This window comes from Musca domestica, unplaced genomic scaffold (genome assembly GCF_030504385.1).
Source record: "Musca domestica strain aabys unplaced genomic scaffold, Musca_domestica.polishedcontigs.V.1.1 11, whole genome shotgun sequence".
Taxonomy (NCBI): domain Eukaryota; kingdom Metazoa; phylum Arthropoda; class Insecta; order Diptera; family Muscidae; genus Musca; species Musca domestica.
In genome coordinates this window covers 8691663-8712672 of record NW_026712133.1, presented here as the reverse complement: position 1 = coordinate 8712672, position 21010 = coordinate 8691663, and the positions used below count along the sequence as shown (strand labels likewise).

Here is a 21010-nt window from a genome sequence, read left to right as displayed (position 1 = left end):
ATAAAGGTCTTAGCAATATTTCCAAATCATAAGGGTTTTTAACATGTCGATTAAACTATATATGTCTGTGTATGCGGCCGTTCGTTGAAATCGCAATAAAGGCGAAATATTTAGGTTAATCTTTGAACTACAATATTCCTAGGAAGTTAGAATATATCAGTTACGTTTATTGCATGTTTTTGTTACAATTTCTACCGAATTATCTGTAACTTGACATTTAAAGTTTTCGGTATTGTGAAATCAATACCGGAAATAACTGGCTACTATTGGTTCCCCATTAGGCATAGCCCCAATTTAAAAGTACGTTGAGATTTTTAATGTTTTGATGCTTTGAAAAGTATTTTTCCAAAAGGCATTTTGAAACAATTCTACACAAAACTCCATATCAAAATAGAAAAGTCAATTTTTTCACTTCCGCGATTTTTATAGAGACTTTTCTCAAAATTTTCTTTCATGAAAACGTTTCCATTGTAATTACAAATAACCAAAAAAAATTGAGTCAAATCGGCCCAGCCATTCTCAACTAATGTGTTACTATACTTTTTTAATTTTTTTACATACAGATTTGAAGAAGTAGGTGTGGGCAGTTCCTCCGACCCCAAACAGATACCTAAGGTTAGAAGGAGAGTCAAGATTACGTTATATACTAACTGCGGAACAGATATTTTCATGATTTTGGCAAATATTAGGATTTTAGGTAAATCAAAAAAATGGGCGTAAAATTGGGTGTGTTCACTTTTTCATTGATTAAAAACGTAACTCGAGGTAGAACGGATATTTTAAAAAAATTATCCATATCTATATATATATATACTACTAGAGTTAAAAATCTAAATAATATAGCATATATTTTAAAAAGTACACATTAACTGTGTTTCTCTACCCCCAAAGTAGCCTTAACACACATTTTAATTCAAATCGATTCGAAAATATAATCAAAACCCCTGGAATAGGTAAAATCGGGAGGTACTTTTATATAAGTCCTACTCCGAAACATTGACATTGAAAATTTTCCGCGAATAGGTCTTCTACCTGAAGCTAGATGCTAAATAAGGGCAAAATCAATTGAAAAATATGACCAAGACCCCGGTAATAGCTAAAATCATCGAATATCTTCACATAAGAGTTATAATGAAGCATGGTCCTATACTTATAATTATTTGAAAGAATTTGTTTTTCTTTCTAAAATCTCAAATTACCAACATTTGAGGAATTTGAAAGAGGCTATATCATTTGAGGGGGATATATCACAATGTAGACCAACCTGATACATATTCTGAAAAAATGATTCCTCATGTAAACCCCTAGGACTGTATCAAATTTAAAACTTTATCGTAACTTTTGCGGAGTATAGGGCAAAATATTTTCAGCCCTTTGTGTATGGTTAAACTATACAAAATGAACTCCAAAAAGTTAGATCCGGGACCTCTCTTTTAAGATTTTTATTTACCAACCGATTTCCTAACCCCAAGATTGTCTGCGGCGCAGTGTAATTACTGATGATAGCGCAAAGTGCCCATATAACGTTACCTATGATTTAACGTTACTTTTAAGGGTTCGGAAGAATTTTCCGAGTATATGAATCCTTTTCTTACTATATTTTCAATTCACTTCACTATTTTGTATAGTCCGCATATTACAGTGCCTCTTCATATTTGGTATTTCACTGATTGAAGTCCCAATGAATTTTGCATTTTGAGTTCTCATTGGATGGATTATTTCCATATCTAATCAAAATTGAAAATTTGGGTATGGCAACCATATAATAGCATGTATAGAAAATATGCAAACTTTCTCGAACGTTTGTACAAAAAATTATGCAAATCGGTTCAGCCGTTCTCAACTGATTCCATTGCCAACGAACAACAATTGATTTTTATATGTATAGATAGATTAAAAAGTAGACGTCAGTCAGTTCCCCAGCGGCCAATTAAATACCTAGGACTGGATGGAAGGTCAACAGTATCTCGTGTAATAGTTTTCAAGCCGATATCTTTATTATTTGGCAAATATAAGGATTTTAGATGAATCGAAATAGTGGGCGTAGAAGTAGGCGAGGTCAATATTTTTTTCTTTAAAAACCTAACTCGGGGTATGAAAAACGTTTGTACAAAAAATTATGCAAATCGGTCAGCCGTACTCAACTGATTCCATTGCCAACGAACAACAATTGATTAGCCATATGGCTACAGAGGGTATATATCATTTGATACGGTGAAAACGTGCCTAGTCGAAATAACGGTTTTAGACCCTAGGTCTCTTTGGACCAAATCCGTTTCAGAACATTTGGAGTCGATCTAGCGATGTCCGTCCGTCCGTCTGTCTGTCTGGCTGGTGCACACGATAACTCTCGAAGGGAGTATCCGATTTGGTCTAAACTTGGTACATCGTAATATTTTTGTCAAACTTAGATCGAGTTCGGAGATGGACAATATCTGGTACCTCCCCACAAAAGGTCGAAATTTTCAAAAAATATATTTTTTGCACAGAAAGAAAAAGGACAATCCGATTTTGCTCCAACTTTGCAAATGCTAATATTTGCGTCAGTGCTAGGTCAGGTGTCAAAATGGACAATATCGGTCCACTACATTCGGTACCTTCCTTACAAAGGGTCAAAACTTTAAATAATTACAACTCTCATAAAATGTGATGTAAGAGTCCGATTGTCCTCAAATTTTACACATACTAATATTTAAATTAACCCAAGGTCTGATGTTAAGATGGAAAATATCGGTCTACTCCTTTTGGTACCTCCCCCACAAATGGCCGAAATTTAAAAAACAAAATATATATTTTTTTGCACAGAAAGAGATAAATAATGATAATCCGATTTTGCCCCAACTTTGCAAATCCAAATATTTGCATCAGAGCTAGGTCAGGTGTGAAAATGGACAATATCGGTCCATTCCTTCAGGTACCTCCCCCACAAAAGGTCGAGATTTTGAATATCCATAAAGCTCATAAAAAGCGAAATTAATATCGGATTCCGTTTAGACTTGACACATCTGAATATTTCTATCAACACAGGATCTGTTAAAAAAAATGGTAGAGATCGGACCATTCCTCCTGGTACCTCCCCCACAAAAGGTCAAAGTTTTGAATAACCGAAATAAGCGTCAGGTTATCTTTATATTTAACACATTCCATTATTTCCACTAACAAAAGATCCGTTGTGAAGGTGGGATAAATCGGTCCACTCCTTCTGGTACCTTCCCTACAAAGGCTCAAAATATTGAATATCCATGAAGCTCATAAAAAGCGAACTTGACATCCGAATCTATTGAAGACTTGGTACATCCCAAAATTTCCATTAACATAGCACAGTCCAAACCTAGCACGTCGCAATATTTATATAATATTTATATATATATATATATATATATATATATATATATATATATATATATATATATATATATAACTTGACGAACTTGACATCCGAATCTATTGAAGACTTGGTACATCCCAAAATTTCCATTAACATAGCACAGTCCAAACCTAGCACGTCGCAATATTTATATAATATTTATATATATATATATATATATATATATATATATATATATATATATATATATATATATATATATATATATATATATATATATATATATATATATATATATATATATATATATATATAAATATTATATAAATATATATACTAGCTGAACCCGGTGCGCTTCGCTACCCCTTTTGATTTTATATGCATTCAAAATTTTATTTACGAATATATGTTGGTTAAAAAAAAAAAACAAATTTAAAAATTAAAAAAAATATATTGCACTACTTTAATGCGTAAATAACCAAAACCATTGGAAAAGCAGTAACATGACATACATACACGAAGGGTTTGTCCTTCGGATTTATTTATTTCATAGCAAATACCAAGCGTGCAGTAAACTGCAATCTTTTGAAGTTGAGTGGCATTTCTATTGCAATTAGTGAATTCGAGATAGCAACATACTTCGCCGTAATAAGCTTATTTCAAATCAATTGTTGTGTTGTTTTTTAGTGTTAGCCTAAGGCGTTGTGGGTCAATGGTTCTTATTAAAATCATATCCCAATCTGATCCGATCTAAATATAATTTAAAAAAAAATACTTTTACACCAAACTCCGCCACACCTTTCATATTTCATTGAAATTGGTGCGTCAAAAATGTGAAATCGGCCGATAATATATATATGGGAGCTATATCCAAATCTTAACTAATTTCCAATTCATTTATCACATTTATTATTATAACCAAATTTCGCCACACATTCTGAATTTCATTGGAATCGGTCATATATATCGTGTTTGGTGCATAATATGTATGAAATCGGCCGAAATATATATGTTAGCTATATCCAAACCTCAACTGATTTCAATATAATTTGGCAATTTTTGCTGGTGCCAGATTTTGTCCCTCTCGCTTTGGGTGCATCAAATATGTGAAATCGGCTGAGTATATATATGGGAGCTATAATCACATCTGAGCGTATTTGAATATAATTTGTCAAATTTATTTTTGTACCAAATTTAGCCACTCATGCCGAATTTCGTTGGAATCGGAAATACGTATCGTGTTTTGTTCATCAAATATGTGAAATCGGCGGAAAATATATATGGGAGCTATATCCAAATCTGAACCGATTTTAATATAATTTGACTAAATTATTTTCTAATCAAAATCCCGTTACATATTCCAAATTTCTTTGGAATCGAACATACATATCGTGTATGGTGCATTAAATACATGAAATCGGTCGAAAATATATATGAGAGCTATATCCAAATCTGAACCGATTTTAATATAATTTGACAAATGTATATTTGTTTTAATTTCCGCTACACATTCCAAATTTCATTGAAATTAAAGATACATAGCGTGTTTGGTGCATCAAAAACATGAAATCGGTCGAAAATATATATGGGAGCTATATCCAAATCTGAACCGATTTCAATTTAATTTGACAAATTCATTTTGGCTCCCAATTCCGTTACTTATTTTAAATTTCATTACAATTGGAAATACATGTCGTGTTTGGTCCACCAAATACATGAAATCGGTCGAAAATGTATATGGGAGCTATATCCAAATCTGAACCGATTTCAATATAATTTGGGAAATCAATTTTTTAGATAAAATCTATCACACGTTTCAAATTTCATTGAAATTGGGGATACATAGCGTGTTTGGTGCATCAAATGCTTGAAATCGGCCGGAAATATATATGGGAGCTATATCCAAATCTGAACCGATTTCAATATAATTTGACAAATTTATTTTCGGATTAAATCCCGTCACACATTCCAAATTTCATTGGAATCAAACATTCATATTGTGTTTGAGGCATCAAATGAACGAAATCGGTCGAAAATATATATGGGAGCTATATCCAAATCTGAACCGATTACAATATAATTTGGCAAACTTATTTTTGTTCCAAATTCCGTTACGTATTCCAAATTTGGAGACTGTATCTTCAACCAATCAATAGATATGTGCATATAAAATCTAAATTTTTGGGAGGTACCTCCGATTCTGATGCTATATCTCCAGTTCCAAGTGGAAATTCAAAAATGTATATAGCCTATGTTACTTTCAGGCGATGTTGCAGTATATATGGAAATTTTGCAGGAAAATCTATTCAGCGGTTTTCGAGTCCATAAATTACAAACAAACATTTTCCTCTTTTATAGATATAGAAGATAAGAAGAAGAAGATATATATATATTGGAAAAGTTCAACTCCGCAATAGAGTTATATTCTGTCATATATCTATACTAGCTTCCCTATTGATTTTAATGCATTCAAAAGTTTATATAGGAACCGCTGATCATGAGAAAACCATTAACATGCCAAATTTTTAGAATTCAAGATATCAACATACTTTGCAGTAATAATCGAATCCTCAATTAAATTGTGTAGTGTACATATCATGTTTGGTGCATCAGGTATGTGAAATCGGCCCAAAATATATATCGCAGCTATGTCCAAATCTGAACCGATTTCAATATATTTTGACAACATAATTTTTGCTCCAAATTCCGTTACTCACCACAAATTTGTAGTCTATATCTGTAATCGATCAATGGTATGTGCATACAAAAACTAAATTTTTTGGAGGTACCTCAGATTCTGATGCTATATCTCCGGTTCCAAGTATAATTTCAAAAATTTATATAGCCTATGTTACTTTCAGGCTATGCTGTAGTATATTTGTTCAGGAGTTGTTGAGTCTATAAATTAAAAACAAACAATCAAACGTACAAACATTTTACGCTTTTAGAGATATGGAAGAAGAAGATATGTAGCTCCACCATAAAGGGTCTAACTCCTGTAAAATAAGAAATGAGTCACTTTTGTTTTCAATACGATATTCGCAATTGGAACACTAAAATTAAGCGTGTTTAGGTAAGGTGAGATGAAAAAACTGCAACCAACTTCAGATTGCTATCGTTTCTCGACTTAGATTAATTATATTCGTTTATGTCTCGTACCATCGCTCGTTACCGTAATACTGGTAGCGTAGCCCGACGTCAAGGAAGTGGACGGAAGAAAACAGCAACATGAAAAATGAGCTCAGGGCAATTCCAAAAATGCAAGAACTTACACCGCAACAGAAAGAAAATAGGCTCAAAAGAGCTAAAGAGTTGGTTCGTTGCTTAATACACCCTCCACAATATGACACAATTGTTTAGGAAATATTCAAACTCAGTTGTAATCAAAATGCTGATTACGACAGAAAATGTATTATTATTATTTTTTTTTTTTTTTTTTTTTGAAAAGAAATCTTGACCTTTCATTCAATTTTCTAGTCACTTTTGTCGCCCTTTGTAACTCCACGTTTTCGTATAGCCCCATGTAACGGTACTTCCCGATATTCGGTATTTTAATGATTTTAGCAACATTATTCACCGGAATTGTATTAAATGGCAAAAAAGTCATTAAAAAATGGTGCAGGGCATGAGACGGTTTTTACCTGTTTTTTTTTTTTTATTTGGTACAAAACAACTTATTGAATTCGTTTTGATATTAATTCTAACATTACAATCCATAAGGGTATGAAAATAATATGCTAAAAGCAAATTGCCTTTTATAATTGTAAGAGGACAAGACATAACGATAAAAAATGCAGAGCTGCTTTTTTACTTGTTTTTTTTTTCCTGAAAAGTTTCCAAAAAAAGAGGCCTTGCCTCCCTTGGATGAATTTTAAAAACGATCGATTTTTACCTTACGGACACACAAAACGATGTATTGTAGTGGGAAAGTTGAATATATTTGTGCGCTATGTCGAATTGTAGGTAACGCTTTCAGTGACTTTTCCAATAGTTGAAATAGTTTATTGTGATATTTTACAAAATATTTTAAATGGAAGATGGGAATGACAAGGGCCCATATCCTTTGCTGCTGATTTTGTCGATCCTCCTTTGTTGTAGATTGGCTCCTATTATAATCCCCTATATTAGGATGTATGAAAAAACATCGTCTGCATGCCAAACAATGCGTATGTACCTTTGTGCAGTGAAGGCGTTGTTAGGTATGTAAATATGTGCATGCATATGTAAGTTACAATATAAATGTGTTTGTACTATGTACACATATAATATAATCACTGAAGCTACAACAAAATCTGTACGAGAAATAGTTTGCGATTGAATGCAAAAGGGAGAGAATATGAGAATCACTGAAAATGGTATTTATTCTGTTTTAAATGACCGCGTATGTCAACAATTGCTGTTCTCGTTAGAATCTAATATTTTTGGAGATTTTACAAAACGTTCCAATTTTCTATTTTCCTTGTCGGCACATGTTTATTTATGCGTATCAACTGTTCCAGCATATCAGCAAGGTCACTTGCTCGTTCGCAGTCTATAAACAATTCCACTGGCTAAAATTCGACACCGAATTAAGTACATAAAATGTATGTATGTAGCTTCTTTTGAATTTCGTAGAAAGATATGAGCGAAGAAGGTGATATCGACGTTTAATAAAATTACTTCAACGATATTGCTCACTAGGTTCGATCACAACAACAACATAATAATGTTTCGCACCGTCATGTAAGAATTGCGACCTGTGTACCGTCAACGACCGATCTCGAATTTTAACTGAAACCTGCGGCTGTGGCATTCGAGAATGTAAACAAATAACTGTCAAAAAAGCGAGAGCATATTTTCTGTTAAGGAGCCAAATACAGGCATAATATTATTTGTACACGAACACACACATTATATCTACATGTGTGTAAAGATGTGTGTATGCCTACAGATAGCATAGGCGCATATCTCGTCCACTAAGGAAAATCTTTATTGATAATATTTCTCTTCTCTATTAGCGTGATAACACCAATTCCATTCTGTTCCTCATATTTCGTGTAGAGCTGGCAGTTAAGATTGATTTAATGGACAGTTAGCCAGCCAGCATATGCTCTGTTGGATCACCACATGACGGAGGGTATAGACTTTGTTATTCGATTAATCGATGTCCGTACTTTGAAATTTTCAGGGATTTTGAGTATGGCTGAATTGGTCATAAGTTCGGCTTTAACTTGTTAGAGTTGCTATCAGAGCAAAACAATAGATGTTGACTCCAAATTTGTGTTAAAATCGGCCGAAAATATATATGGGAGCTATATCCAAATCTGAACCGATTTTAATATAATTTGAAAAATGTATTTTCTGATCAAATCCCGTCACACATTTCAAATTGCATTGGAATCGAACATCGTGTTTTGGCATCAAATAAACGAAATCGGTCGAAAATATGTATGGAAGCTATATCCAAATCTGTACCTGTTTCAATATAATTTGGCAAACAATTTTTTTTTTAACAAATTCCATCACACATTCCAAATTTCATTGAAATGTGGCGTAGGCAGCGTGTTTAATGCATCAAAAACATCAAATCGGCTATATCCAAATCTGAACCGATTTCAATATAATTTGGCAAATATATTTGCTGATCAAATCCCGTCACTCATTCCAAATTTGGAGACTGTATCTGTAATCGATCTATAGATATGTGCAAATAAAATCTAAATTTTTAGGAAGCACATCCGATTCAAATGCTTTATCTCCAGTTTTAAGTGGAATTTCAACAAGTAAAAAAGATGTAAGTTCGGCCGGGCCGAACTTTAAATACTCTCCACCATTTGGAACTTTGGCAATTCTCAAAAACAATAAAATCCGTTAAAATCTTAGAAATACCGAATGTAGCCGTTATATTAAGGTCAATACGACGACATGGACCTGCATAGGTAATTTTTTTCATAAGCCATTACAATATTCAAATGCGAAACTTAGAAAAAAATCGGTGAATAATGTAGCTACAGTCATCAAAATACCGATTATCGGGAGGTACCGTTATATGGGGCTATACGAAGGCGTGGACCTGCACAAACAATTTTTTTGTCTTAGGCTGTAATATACATTACGATCTTCAAATAGCAAATTCGAAACAATTCCGGTGAATAATGTCGCTAAATACTACAAAATACTTGATTTTCATTACAAAACAAAAAAAACGATTGAATACAAAATGATAAGTCAAATTGAAAAAAAATCGTACATTTATAAAATTGACAAAAAAAAGAAATTTTTGAACTTTTTCGCGGATTTGTTACAGCAAATGTTAAAAGATCCTTACGAAGTTAGCGAAAAGAATGGGCTATCATTTTGAAATTAGATTCCATTGAAAAAATTTTCGCAATGAGATAGTCGCTCTTTTCATTATTTCTTAGCGATTTTAAAATAGTAATTATTCCTTAGCTTATGTGTGACCGCGTTAAATTAATTCGACATCATCTATTCAGTTTCGCTACTACAAAATTCGATACTACAATTCAATGTAACCCGCCTGCAATTTCCGTTCTCAAAAAATCGTCAATAAAATTAATCAAATTGAAAAACCCGCTGGTCTGATTTAACGAAGCAAAATGATTCATTAAAACAAAATTCAAACATTTTAAAATCAAGTCTTATATTACTTATGAGGCTAATATTTTAGTTTTCTTCTTTATATTATATTCTTTCTTGACTTCAACATTCTCTAATGCAAGCCACACACGATACAACTGATTGTAAAACTTGGAGAGGTTGTATTCAAGATTGTATCGTTTGTGGCCCAGTTGTACGAAGTTGTGTCTCAAAATTTTTTGATATTTGGCATGTTGTACCAACAGGTTGTAACGTTTGTGGGCATGTCGCATACAATTTAATTTTGTGTTTATTATTGAAGAGGCAAAGTCATTGTTTCGCACATCAAAACAATACGAAATCCAATCAAATGTGTAATTTTAATGTATATGAATGGAATTTCAAATATTAATAATAAATAAAAGCTATTGAGTCAATTAAAGAGCCTGAATTTTTTCCAGTGTCATCTTAACTCAAATAAACTCTACGAAAAGTGAAGTTGAACAAAGAGGTTGTACACTAAGTTGTATCATATGCGACCGAAACACACAATTTGAGTATTCTCCAAGTTGTACAATCAGTTGTATCGTGTGTGGTTTGCATAAGAGAAGTGAAAACAAGTTAAAAAGCAGTAAGTTCGGCCGGGCCGAACTTTAAATACCCTCCACCATTTGGAACGAATTTGGAAATTTTCAAAAAATAAAATCCTTAAAAATTTCTGTTTAATTTTTAAAATTACCGAATATAGCCATTTTATTGGGGTCTATACGACGTGGACCGGTGGGTATTGTACCCAAACTCGTCAAAATTCCGAATATAGGGAGGTACTGATATATGGGGCCTATACGAAGACCTGGACATGCATAGACAATTTTCTGTCACAGAAAGTTACGAATTCTAAATACGTAATTTGGCGAACAATGACGATAAAATGATCAAAATACCGAATATTAGGAGGTACCGTTGTATGGGGGCTATATGAAGACGTGGACCTGCATAGACAATTTTCTGTCATAGGCTGTAGTATCCATCACGAACTTCAAATACCAAATTTGAAACAATTCTGGTTAATAATGGTGTTAAAATCATCAAAATACCGAATATGGGGAGGTACCGTTATATAGGGCCTATACGAAGACGTGGACCTGCACAGACAATTTTCTGTCTTAGGCTGCAGTATCCCCTTCGAACCTCAAATGTCAAATTTGAACCAATTCCGATGAATAATGTCGCTAAAATCATCAAAATACCGAATATCGGGAGGTACCGTTATATGGGTGCTATATGAAGACGTGGACCTGCACAGACAATTTTCTGTCTTAGCCTGCAGTATCCCCTTGGAACCTCAAATACCAAATTTGAAACGATTCCGGTGAATAATGTCGCTAAAATCATCAAAATACCGAATATAGGGAGGTACACAGACAATTTTTTGTCTTAGGCTGTAGTATCCATTACGAACTCCAAATGCCAAATTTGAAACAAGTCCGGTGAATAATGTCGTTAAAACTATCAAAATACCGAATATCGGGAGGTACCGTTATATGGGGGCTATACGAAGACGTAGACCTACATGGCCTATTTACGAACTTAACCTGCCTACTGGAAAATAAATATGTGTGCAAAATTTTAGCATTCTATCTCAATTCGTTCGAAAGATAGCGTGATTATAACAGACAGACGGATATTGCTAAATAGACTTAGAATTTAACGCTGGTCAAGAATATATATATATTTTGTTGGGTCTAACATGAGTATTTCGAGGAGTTACAAGGTTAATAACCCTCCATAGACCAAACTTCAAATTTCATATAAAAAAGTTAAAAGTCATTTTATTCACACTGAACAACTTTTGATGGCCAACACCATGAGTATATGAAAACATAAGAAAATGTGTGTGTCATATTTATTTCTATAATCCTAAAATCGGAGGTCTACACCAGAACGTAGGACCCTATTATTTCAATAAATTACAAAAGGAATACCATTACAACCAATATTTTTTTTTTTTGCATGAGAAAGAGTCTTCAATGAAAATTCCCCTAGTCTGGCATTTAACATACAAACAGCTGTATGGATGCTAAAACTAACAGAGGTATAGTATATGAGCGAAAAAAAGTATATCAGCAATTACTACCTTTAATTGGATGCAGTGAATATATATGCGAAAGTTATAGATTAAAACCTTTTTCCCAGAAGTGTTTTTGAAATCACAGATCCATAGTTCAGGAGGTTCAGTAATGTAACTAGTTATCGAATGAATTGCCGAATATAATCGATAACATAAAATTTCCATATGCTTAAAATTTCGGTAATTAGCGATATTTGCCGATTTATCGTCTGAAAGTTACCGATTTTTGTCGGTAACTGCAAAAAATGTTAGAGAATCCCACTACAGCTTCAAATTGCATGATAATCAACTTTTGACTGACAACTTTTGAAAAGGTAGTAGGTTCTGGAACAGAGCAATTGTTATATCTAAAATCGCCAAGAAACCAATATAGAGAACTCTTCAATCGATATACATTTTGATGGTTGTTAAAGCGAAACATATGCATTTCTGTTATCTCGAAATTTGAAATAATTTTAAATTATTTTCTGTTTTATTCAAAACAATATACACACATATACAAACAGCATACAGTTTTGACATAAGAGGGCCACCCAAAGTAAAAAAAAATATTTAGAGAATAGCTTTGTTCTACCTTCAGCAATGTTACCATGGTTAGAATGAATTTTTTTAACCAAACCTTAATAGTTTTAATGATTTTTAAAATCATAATCGAATAATGTCTTAAGAGATTTATTAGATCAGCAATTCTAGAAGTGTCATACATGCAGAGAAGTCATAACCTCGCAAAAAATTAGAACCACTAATAAATACATGTTGTTGTTATGAACAACAATGGCCATTATGCAATAAATAAGATACAGGGTCTCAGTTTCTGGACTATACAAATTTAAAACGACAAACGTCAAATGGAAAATGTTGTTTAATTTCTTAGAAAATAATTCCAACGTTATTTTTTATCTCTTTGATGTAATTTTGATAGATCTGGAAAATTAACACAAGGAACCCATCATATCATCATGATCAGCGAGGTTTTAAATCTTAACAACCAACCTGGATATACAAGGTTTTCGACGTTTAAAACTTTTTGACAGTCTAAAAAATGCTGTCAAACGGTCCATCTATGGGTCCGCGTTTTCAACCAAATCCTCTTTTATTTGATATTTTGGGATTTCAGTGAGTAGGTCTTCCATTTTTCCTATAGACCGCTTATAATGAAACGTCCCAATATTCGGCGTTATAGCTTGCAATGTGTTCCCCCTTATGGACACATTTTCTATAACCCCATATTACCCCAAGATATTAGTCACACTCCTTTAACATTTTTCGTTCGTTATCTCTCACGACCACCTGAAATATTTTATACAAAGATGTAACTCTGAATCGTTATTAGTGATCGTTTTTAAAAGCAGGATACGAAAATAACTCAACATTGGAAACGAAACAGTACAATATTCATTGCAATCGTTTCCCTGTACATTAACTTATTAAAGATAATGTACAAAGTAATATTAAGATAAATTTATTCCTTCTTATTTATTTATTTGACCATCATACAATGTAAAAAATTACAAAAAACAATATTAAAAATAACAACCCTTAATGTACCAGTCATCTTTTCGCACAGGAAAGGTTTGCAAACGTTTCCCGTTGACTCATTTACAAACGGTACAGCTCGGCAACTCACAGCGGAAGTACATTACGGCAATCGAAACACCTCCGATATTAAGTTCCGTTTCGTACAGCACCCTATTTTACCCATATAACGACAGTTTTCCATGAATATTCTAATAAAATTATTAACAAAATAAGAAAAGGCGTAACTAACGTTCAGTAGCGTTATTTGACGAAAGCAAAATTTGATTTGTGTAAAGTATTATGCATGGTGGAAGAATACATGTAGTCACATCGACACAGCTACTTGGCCAATGAACTGTCAAATCAAATTTGGAAATGAAAATTTTGAATGAAAAACTATTGAAATATGTAAATTTTTTTGAAAAATGCCCCCGATTTTTGTCTTTAAAAAAAAAAACATATGAAAATACACTTATTTTCTCCAAAACATTTAAAAAATTTGACATATCAATGTTATTAAGCGTTGATGCACCTACCTTTGTTCTTCTACCATGGTATTATGTGACACCTGTAAATTGTAGTTGTTTATTTTAATTTCTTTTCTGCACATTATTTTTGCTAACAATGCCCAGAATTAGAATAACAGATAAATACAAATATTGATAAATCAAATCGTATTATCTAGACGGTCATTGTTACGCGTCCTGTGTGGCATGTGACATCGTCTTGTTGAAATCACATGTCATACAAGTCAACTTTATATTTTGGGCAACAAAAAAAAGAAGTCGGATATCATCTCACGGTACCACTTACCATTCACAGTTACACTAGAATTCGTTACATCTTTAAAGAAGTGCGGTCCAAAGATGCCATCAGCCCATAAACTGGACAAAACTGTGTTTTCTTCCACTGTATTTTAGTTTCCATGGTAGAATTAAGAAGGTAAAGTGATGCAGTCATGTTTTAGGAATTTTTCAAAATTATTCATTTGACAACATCTCATTGTCAAATTTTATATTTATAACTCCATTGTATATACACAAATATACAGAGACGAGAACTAATTTGCTGTGCAGTGAAATTTGACCCTCACAAACGTAATATGCATTACACAACAATGATCTTTGGTACCAGATTCAGATACAGCTCTGAAATAAGTATATCAAATTTTGTCAATATTCTCAACCGATTTCGGGTTAATTATGCAACAAACAGCCAATATCAGTCTAAATGATCTGAATTTTGGCATATTCGACCGAATTTAGTCAAGAAGCAAGTACATTAAATTTGCTGTAAATCGATTCAGATATAGCTTCCATATTTAAATTCTATCTGATTTGGTGTTTAAGTTCCTCACATTCGTAATATGCATTCGACAACAATAATATTTGCTACCAGTTATCAGACACAGTCCAGAAATACCTCTGCCAAATTTTATCAAGATCGGTTCATATTTAAATATAGGTCTCATATATCTTCAAACCATTTCGGGTTAGTTGTGCACCAAAAGGCCAATATTAGTCCAAAAGTCCTGAATTTTGGTAGCGAATATAGACATTTTAACAGATTTGTTGAAAGCTCGGCTTTTAGAATTTGTATCGGGTTCCACCTTCTGTGGCAGAGCATTTTTTATATAGGTTCAAGTTTTCCTATAACACCCACGTAACCGTACTTTCAGTAGTGAACTATGATTCAGTGATATGAACTAGATTTTATAACTCTACTAGGGATATTTTCCCTAGAAGCTACTTAAAAACAACTCCTTCTTTTGGCAAAAAATCTATTTTCTGAAAGAAAAAAAATCTACAAGAAAAATTCGAGAGATTACAATTCCTAAAACAAGATTCGTAATCGTTCCTTTGATTACAGAACTTAGTTCAATGACGTGGAGTGATCAAGATTGACTCACCAAGCTCATACTTTCTTTACATTTAATCGTGGCTAAACTGGCTAATAGCTTTAATGCGAGGCGCAATCGCATGTCTTCCAATCATTGGTTTTGAAAATATGTTTTAATATTTTTGATGATAGTTCGGCTGAAGGTCAGTAAAACAATTTTATTTAGTTATCTCCTTTTTTATCTTTATTATATCCAATATTTCGATTGTCATCGACAATCATCTTCAGGGATCTGTTACAAATAACACAAATTATTACAAATTAATAAGACAATTACACAACACACAATTCTTACATTAACTTTGTTTTAGAGGAAAACGTCTGCTCTAATTTAACGTCAAATTCGAACTAAGTCTTTTTCCATCTGTGTTTATGTACTAAATTTCTGTAAATATGTGCACAGTGGTCCGTATCAGTTTTAAAGTTCATTCTTTTTTCCGGTGGTACATTTATGATATGTAACATTTCTAATGTGAATCGTCTTTTGTAGTTGTTTTCTTGTGCCATTATATTAATATCCTTAAAGTTCGGTCTATGTCCTGTTAATGTGCAATGTGCTGCTAGAGCTGTCTTTTGTTCTAAAGGTTTGTCTGATTTTTGATCCGATTTATGTCCGGAAAGTCTAGTTTTTAATTTTGTTTTTGTCGTGCCAATATATACTTTTTGGCATATATTGGTTTCGTCGCCGTTGCATGCTATCTTATAGACGACATTGCTCTTGTCCTCCTTTTTTGTCTTCGTTTTAGTTCTACTGAACATATTGTTGACACTGCAATTGGTTTTTAGAGCTAATTGGTATTTGTCCTCATTATACACGTTCGATCTGCAAAATCTCTCCGAAACTCCAGGTATATACGTCAAAGATTTGTATGATATTTCCTTTTCTTCTCTAATTTTAACATTTGTATTCTCCTTTGCACGTTTTATTAAACCGTCGATTGTTTTTTGTGGGAAATCATTCTTTGTTAATATATTTCTTATTTTTAATTCATTATTTTGGTGGAATTGCTGGTCACTTATATTGAAAATTCTATGTATAAAGTTTGTCGCTGTATATTTATCTTCACTCATCGGGGATGTTTTGAAAAAAATTTTATCAATCGTCCAGATGCTGTTAGATTGGTACCAAAAACCACCAATCTAACTTGAGGTTGTTGTCGTGTCTTATGATTATTGAGTCTAGATATGGTAGCTTACCATCTTCCTCTAATTCATGAGTAAATTGGATGTTTTTGTCGAATGTATTTAGTATCTTTAGTGTGTTTTCGATTTCCGTTTTCTTTATTATGCAAAATATATCATCTACGTACTTCGATAATAATCTCGGTTTCGTCGTCTCTTTTCTACGGAAACGTCCAATAATACCTCCATTACCACATCATCTATGATCGGTGACGCTGGGGAACCCATTGGAAGTCCTTTTCTTTGTTCGTACACCTTGTCTTTATATACGAAGTATCTGGAGTCTTTTATACAAAGGGTCAATATTTCTATAAATAACTCTTTTGGAATTTTTGTATAGTCCTTGATTATATTCCATTTTTCAGCGATTGTCTTTAGTGCTAAGTTTATTGGGATGCTGGGGAACAATGACACTCCGTCAAATGATATTAAGGTTTCGTCTTTTTCTATTTTGACATTGTTAATTTTAGATTTAAAATCCACTGCGTCCTTAATGTTGTATTTCGAGTCCTTCGTCAAATGTTGTTTTGAAAATATTTTGTTTTCATTTTTCAAAATAATAAATACATACACAAAATTGAAAAAATTGTAATCAGCTACCTTTTCATTGCATGATTTGTTCGTGAACAAATGCAATAAAAATAACAGTGCTGGCATTTATTAGTTGGGATACCGTAGTTATTTTGCTTTCGCAGAACTGTCAGTTTAAATCCCATTATTTTGCATTTTGAAAGGTCATAACTGATTTTTCTCTAAATGATATTAAAGATGTGTTAAGGAAGGAATATTTTTTGTCACCAAGAATGTGATGTGTGAAGCACAAAAAGTGTTGTTCGGTACAAAAATCGCATTGGAAACTAAGTGATTATTCCATAACTAAGGATCGAACAAGAAATCAAGTACCGTGAAAAAGACACGTTATGTTTTTAGTACCAACAAGGTCTGTTTGACAGGTCTGGTAAAATCAATTCCAGTGACTCGATTCTGTAAGATAAATTACTCGATGTAAGATAAATTACAGAGCTTGATATTATAATTTTTATTATTTGAAAAGCGGTCGTTGAAAACCATGGTGTAACTAATAAGTTAGTATTATTATTAACAAATATAAATTGTGTTTTTGTTTGTATTAGAGCTAAAAACTATGATAAAATAATAAGAAGTTAGAAACAAATTTACAACAAATTTAAATTAACAAACAGCTTAAAATGTTTAATTGCTCGTACTGTCAGTGTCAAAGTTATAAGTTCAAATTGTAAAAAATAAAATATTCAATAAAGTATTGCTCTATTCCAGAACCTGCAAGAATCTACCAAATTTGCAATTATTTTCCATATTATAAAGGGAAATCGGTTATCGTAGAAGTTTTAAGATTATTGCATTTCTGAACCATTCCCTATTTTCTAAATTATATATTATTAGTATTATTATCATTATTATTATTATTAAAACGTAGAGAAGTGCCTTTTTGTGCACTTCAAACTGCGATTAAAGAAAGAAGCAAATGGGTAGAACTAAGGGAGGACATAAACAGAGATCCATTTGGATTGGGATATAAACTAGTAATGAAGAAACTGGGAGCTCAAGGTCCAGTATATGGAATGAATGAAGAGCAAATGGCAAACATCGTAAATTCTCTGTTTCCTACACACGAAATAAGGACAGATGAGCCTATTGCAGAGTCCATCAAAGTTCCCATAGCTTTTACTACAGAAGAACTGCAATCGGCTGGTAAGAAATTAAAAAACAATAAGGCCCCGGGGCTAGATGGTGTTGCGGTAGAAGTCCTTAAGTAGAAAGCTGATGCACGACCACAGACATTGCCCAACATCTACAATCACTGATTAGCAGAGGGAATCTTCTCAGCGCTTTGGAAGGAACAGCAGCGTGTGCTCCTTAATAGAGGTAAAGAAGATCCAAAAGCACCGTCATCGTACAGGCCACTGAGCATGCTAAATACAGCTGGAAACTTAAAAGTGGGATTATCGGAGAGGCAGATATGCCCGAGAACACCTTTTTAGTAGGATACGCAGATGATATTGCTGCCGTCATCCGGGCCAGCACCACAGATGATGCCCAACGTAAGCTTCAACAAGTCATGATCCGTCCCAGAGCATGGGTGATATTGCATGGGTTAGAGGTAGTATGGTATGGTACCTATCGAGTTGGTAGCAGATGAGAGGCGGAAAATATTTGAGGTAAAGCGTCGCCAACATGAAGTCTCAGAACTTGCTCAAATAAAAGAGGACACGTTCGAAAAATGACAGACACGCTGGCAGCGAGAGACATTGGGAAGACTTAGAAACATGGATAAAACGGAAGCAGGGCAATATATACTATTACATAACACATATGCTTTCCGGACATGAGTATTTCCGTAAATATCTGTTTAAGCGCGGAAAGAGTGATTTCCCTTATTGTTTGTATGAAGAAGACATTTTAGACGACGCAGAACACACATTCTTTTTATGCGGTCGGTGCACAAACCTACGGTCAGAAGTAGAACTGCAAACAGGCGCAATCACAATAACGAACATAGTTATGAAAATGATAGAAGACGAAGAAAACTGGAATGCAATTCTGCGAGCTTTCATCTATATATATAAATGTAAGTTGTGTTAGTTACTACGCTTATAACTTAAGAACCGCTGGATTAATTTTAACGATTCACACAAATTCGGAGTTGTCTACTCTCCGAAAAGGATAATATCCAAAAAAAATCGCGTACAAATGTGATATATTAACATTTTCATTTTGACTTTTCAAATGTACAATAGTAATGTTTTATTTTGCATGATTTTTTTCCATTTTGACTTACTTTTTTCTAATGTACATTTGTAGTGTTTTTTTATATTTTATTTTTGAATTCGAATATTTATACCAATTTATTTAATTGACTTGATTTCTTGAGAACTGAAATTAATGGCGGGTTACATGGAAGTGTAGTAGCGAATTATGTGGTGGCGAAATGGAATAGATGATATCGAAATAATTTAACGCGGTCACACCAAAGTTAAAAGATAATTACTTTTTCTAAATCGCTGAAAAATCATGAAAAAGAGATCTCATTGCAAAATTCAAAAAACATTTTCAATGGAATCGAATTTTAAAGTAATAGTACATTCTATTGACAAACTTTGTAAGGAAGGATCTTAAAACATTTGCTGTAAAAAATCAGCGAAAAAGTTGAAGACTTTTTCAATTTGTTATTCTTTTTTTTTTTGTCAATTTTTTTTTTTTTTTTCAATTTGTATTATCATATTGAATTCAGTGGATTTTTTGTGAACAAAATAAAGAATAATTTTTCACTAAAAAAATTAAATAAGTGCGAAATAGGATGTTAACTGACATCTACCTTTCAACTCCAGGGCCTACATCGTGGGTTAGCTGGAAGATGCGAACACATTTAAACAAACAAAAATGACCGAAAAAGCTTAATGGGGCTCATTTCAAAGCGTGGCAATGATCCGTCCAATGAGAGCTCAAAATGCAAAATTCTTTGGGAGAATAATAAGTAATATACCAATATTGAAATAAAAGGTGCAAAATAGTAGAGCGAATGGGAGAAAAGGTTTTATATCCTTCCAGAAATTCTTCCCAAACATTCAAAATACCTAAAATCACTTTTGCAGGTCTTTATATCGATCATAACTCACGGATAAGGGAACAACCCGATTTCATATTTACATAACCATCTATGATTTAAGTTATTTTTGGGGTCTTGGCCGGCCACTTTTTTCATTTTTTGGCCCTTATTTGACATTTTTGTTTCTAAGAGGGTAGATAACCTCTTCGCATAAAATTTGAAATTTTCAGAGTAGGGCCCATATTGGTATTGATCACATTCATCAATTGATTTGGCTAAAAAATTTTATTTATGCCACCCTGGGGTAGGGAACCATCATACAGATAATTGCCACATAGCAATTTATTTAAGTAAAGTCCCCACATTGGAGTATCCCCAAGTCCACTTTCACATCTAATGTGTGGTCAGAAAAGAAAATTTTGTATTCTATTGAATTTTTAACCCCCAAGAGAATATTGGTTGGGAACGTAGATTTGGCAAATAAAATTAATTCCCATCTTATCATTCTGCCCTTAATTATGAGGTGGATAAAACTATTTTTACTTATTTAAATCACGCGAAATGCTATGACATGCTATATTGTTCTGCTATATTTTTGATTTGGCCTCTATTTGTCATCTTGGATTATAAGGGGTAGAAGAAAGTTTTCAATGTAGGTCGATGTTTCGGAGTAGTGCCTATATAAAGAAGGTACCTCCTAATTTAACCACATTTCAAAGAATTTGGCTAATAATGCGTATTAGGGGGGTGAAAATCTTACACTAAAATTTCAACATATCTACAAATTTTA

The 21010-nt window shown here is 33.0% G+C and overlaps 1 protein-coding gene across 16 annotated transcripts in view; it reads right to left on the bottom strand.

The window, feature by feature from the left end:
* Positions 1 to 8125, bottom strand: part of LOC101890903 (uncharacterized) — a 65562-nt gene extending 57437 nt beyond the window's left edge. For 2 of the 16 annotated variants that reach the window (XM_059130802.1, XM_059130822.1), the window contains exons 1-2: positions 7988 to 8102; positions 7221 to 7620 (exon numbers count right to left, since the gene is read on the bottom strand). Coding sequence is in view for 1 of the 16 variants with exons in the window: in XM_059130796.1 (XP_058986779.1) it covers positions 8045 to 8050 (6 nt within the window). In the remaining 15 variants the exon portion in view is untranslated. Of the gene's footprint in view, positions 1 to 7220; positions 7621 to 7987 lie in introns of all 16 variants that reach the window. The other 14 variants (XM_059130787.1, XM_059130784.1, XM_059130807.1 and 11 more) reach the window with 12 other exon arrangements.
* Between the last annotated feature and the right edge of the window lie 12885 nt (positions 8126 to 21010).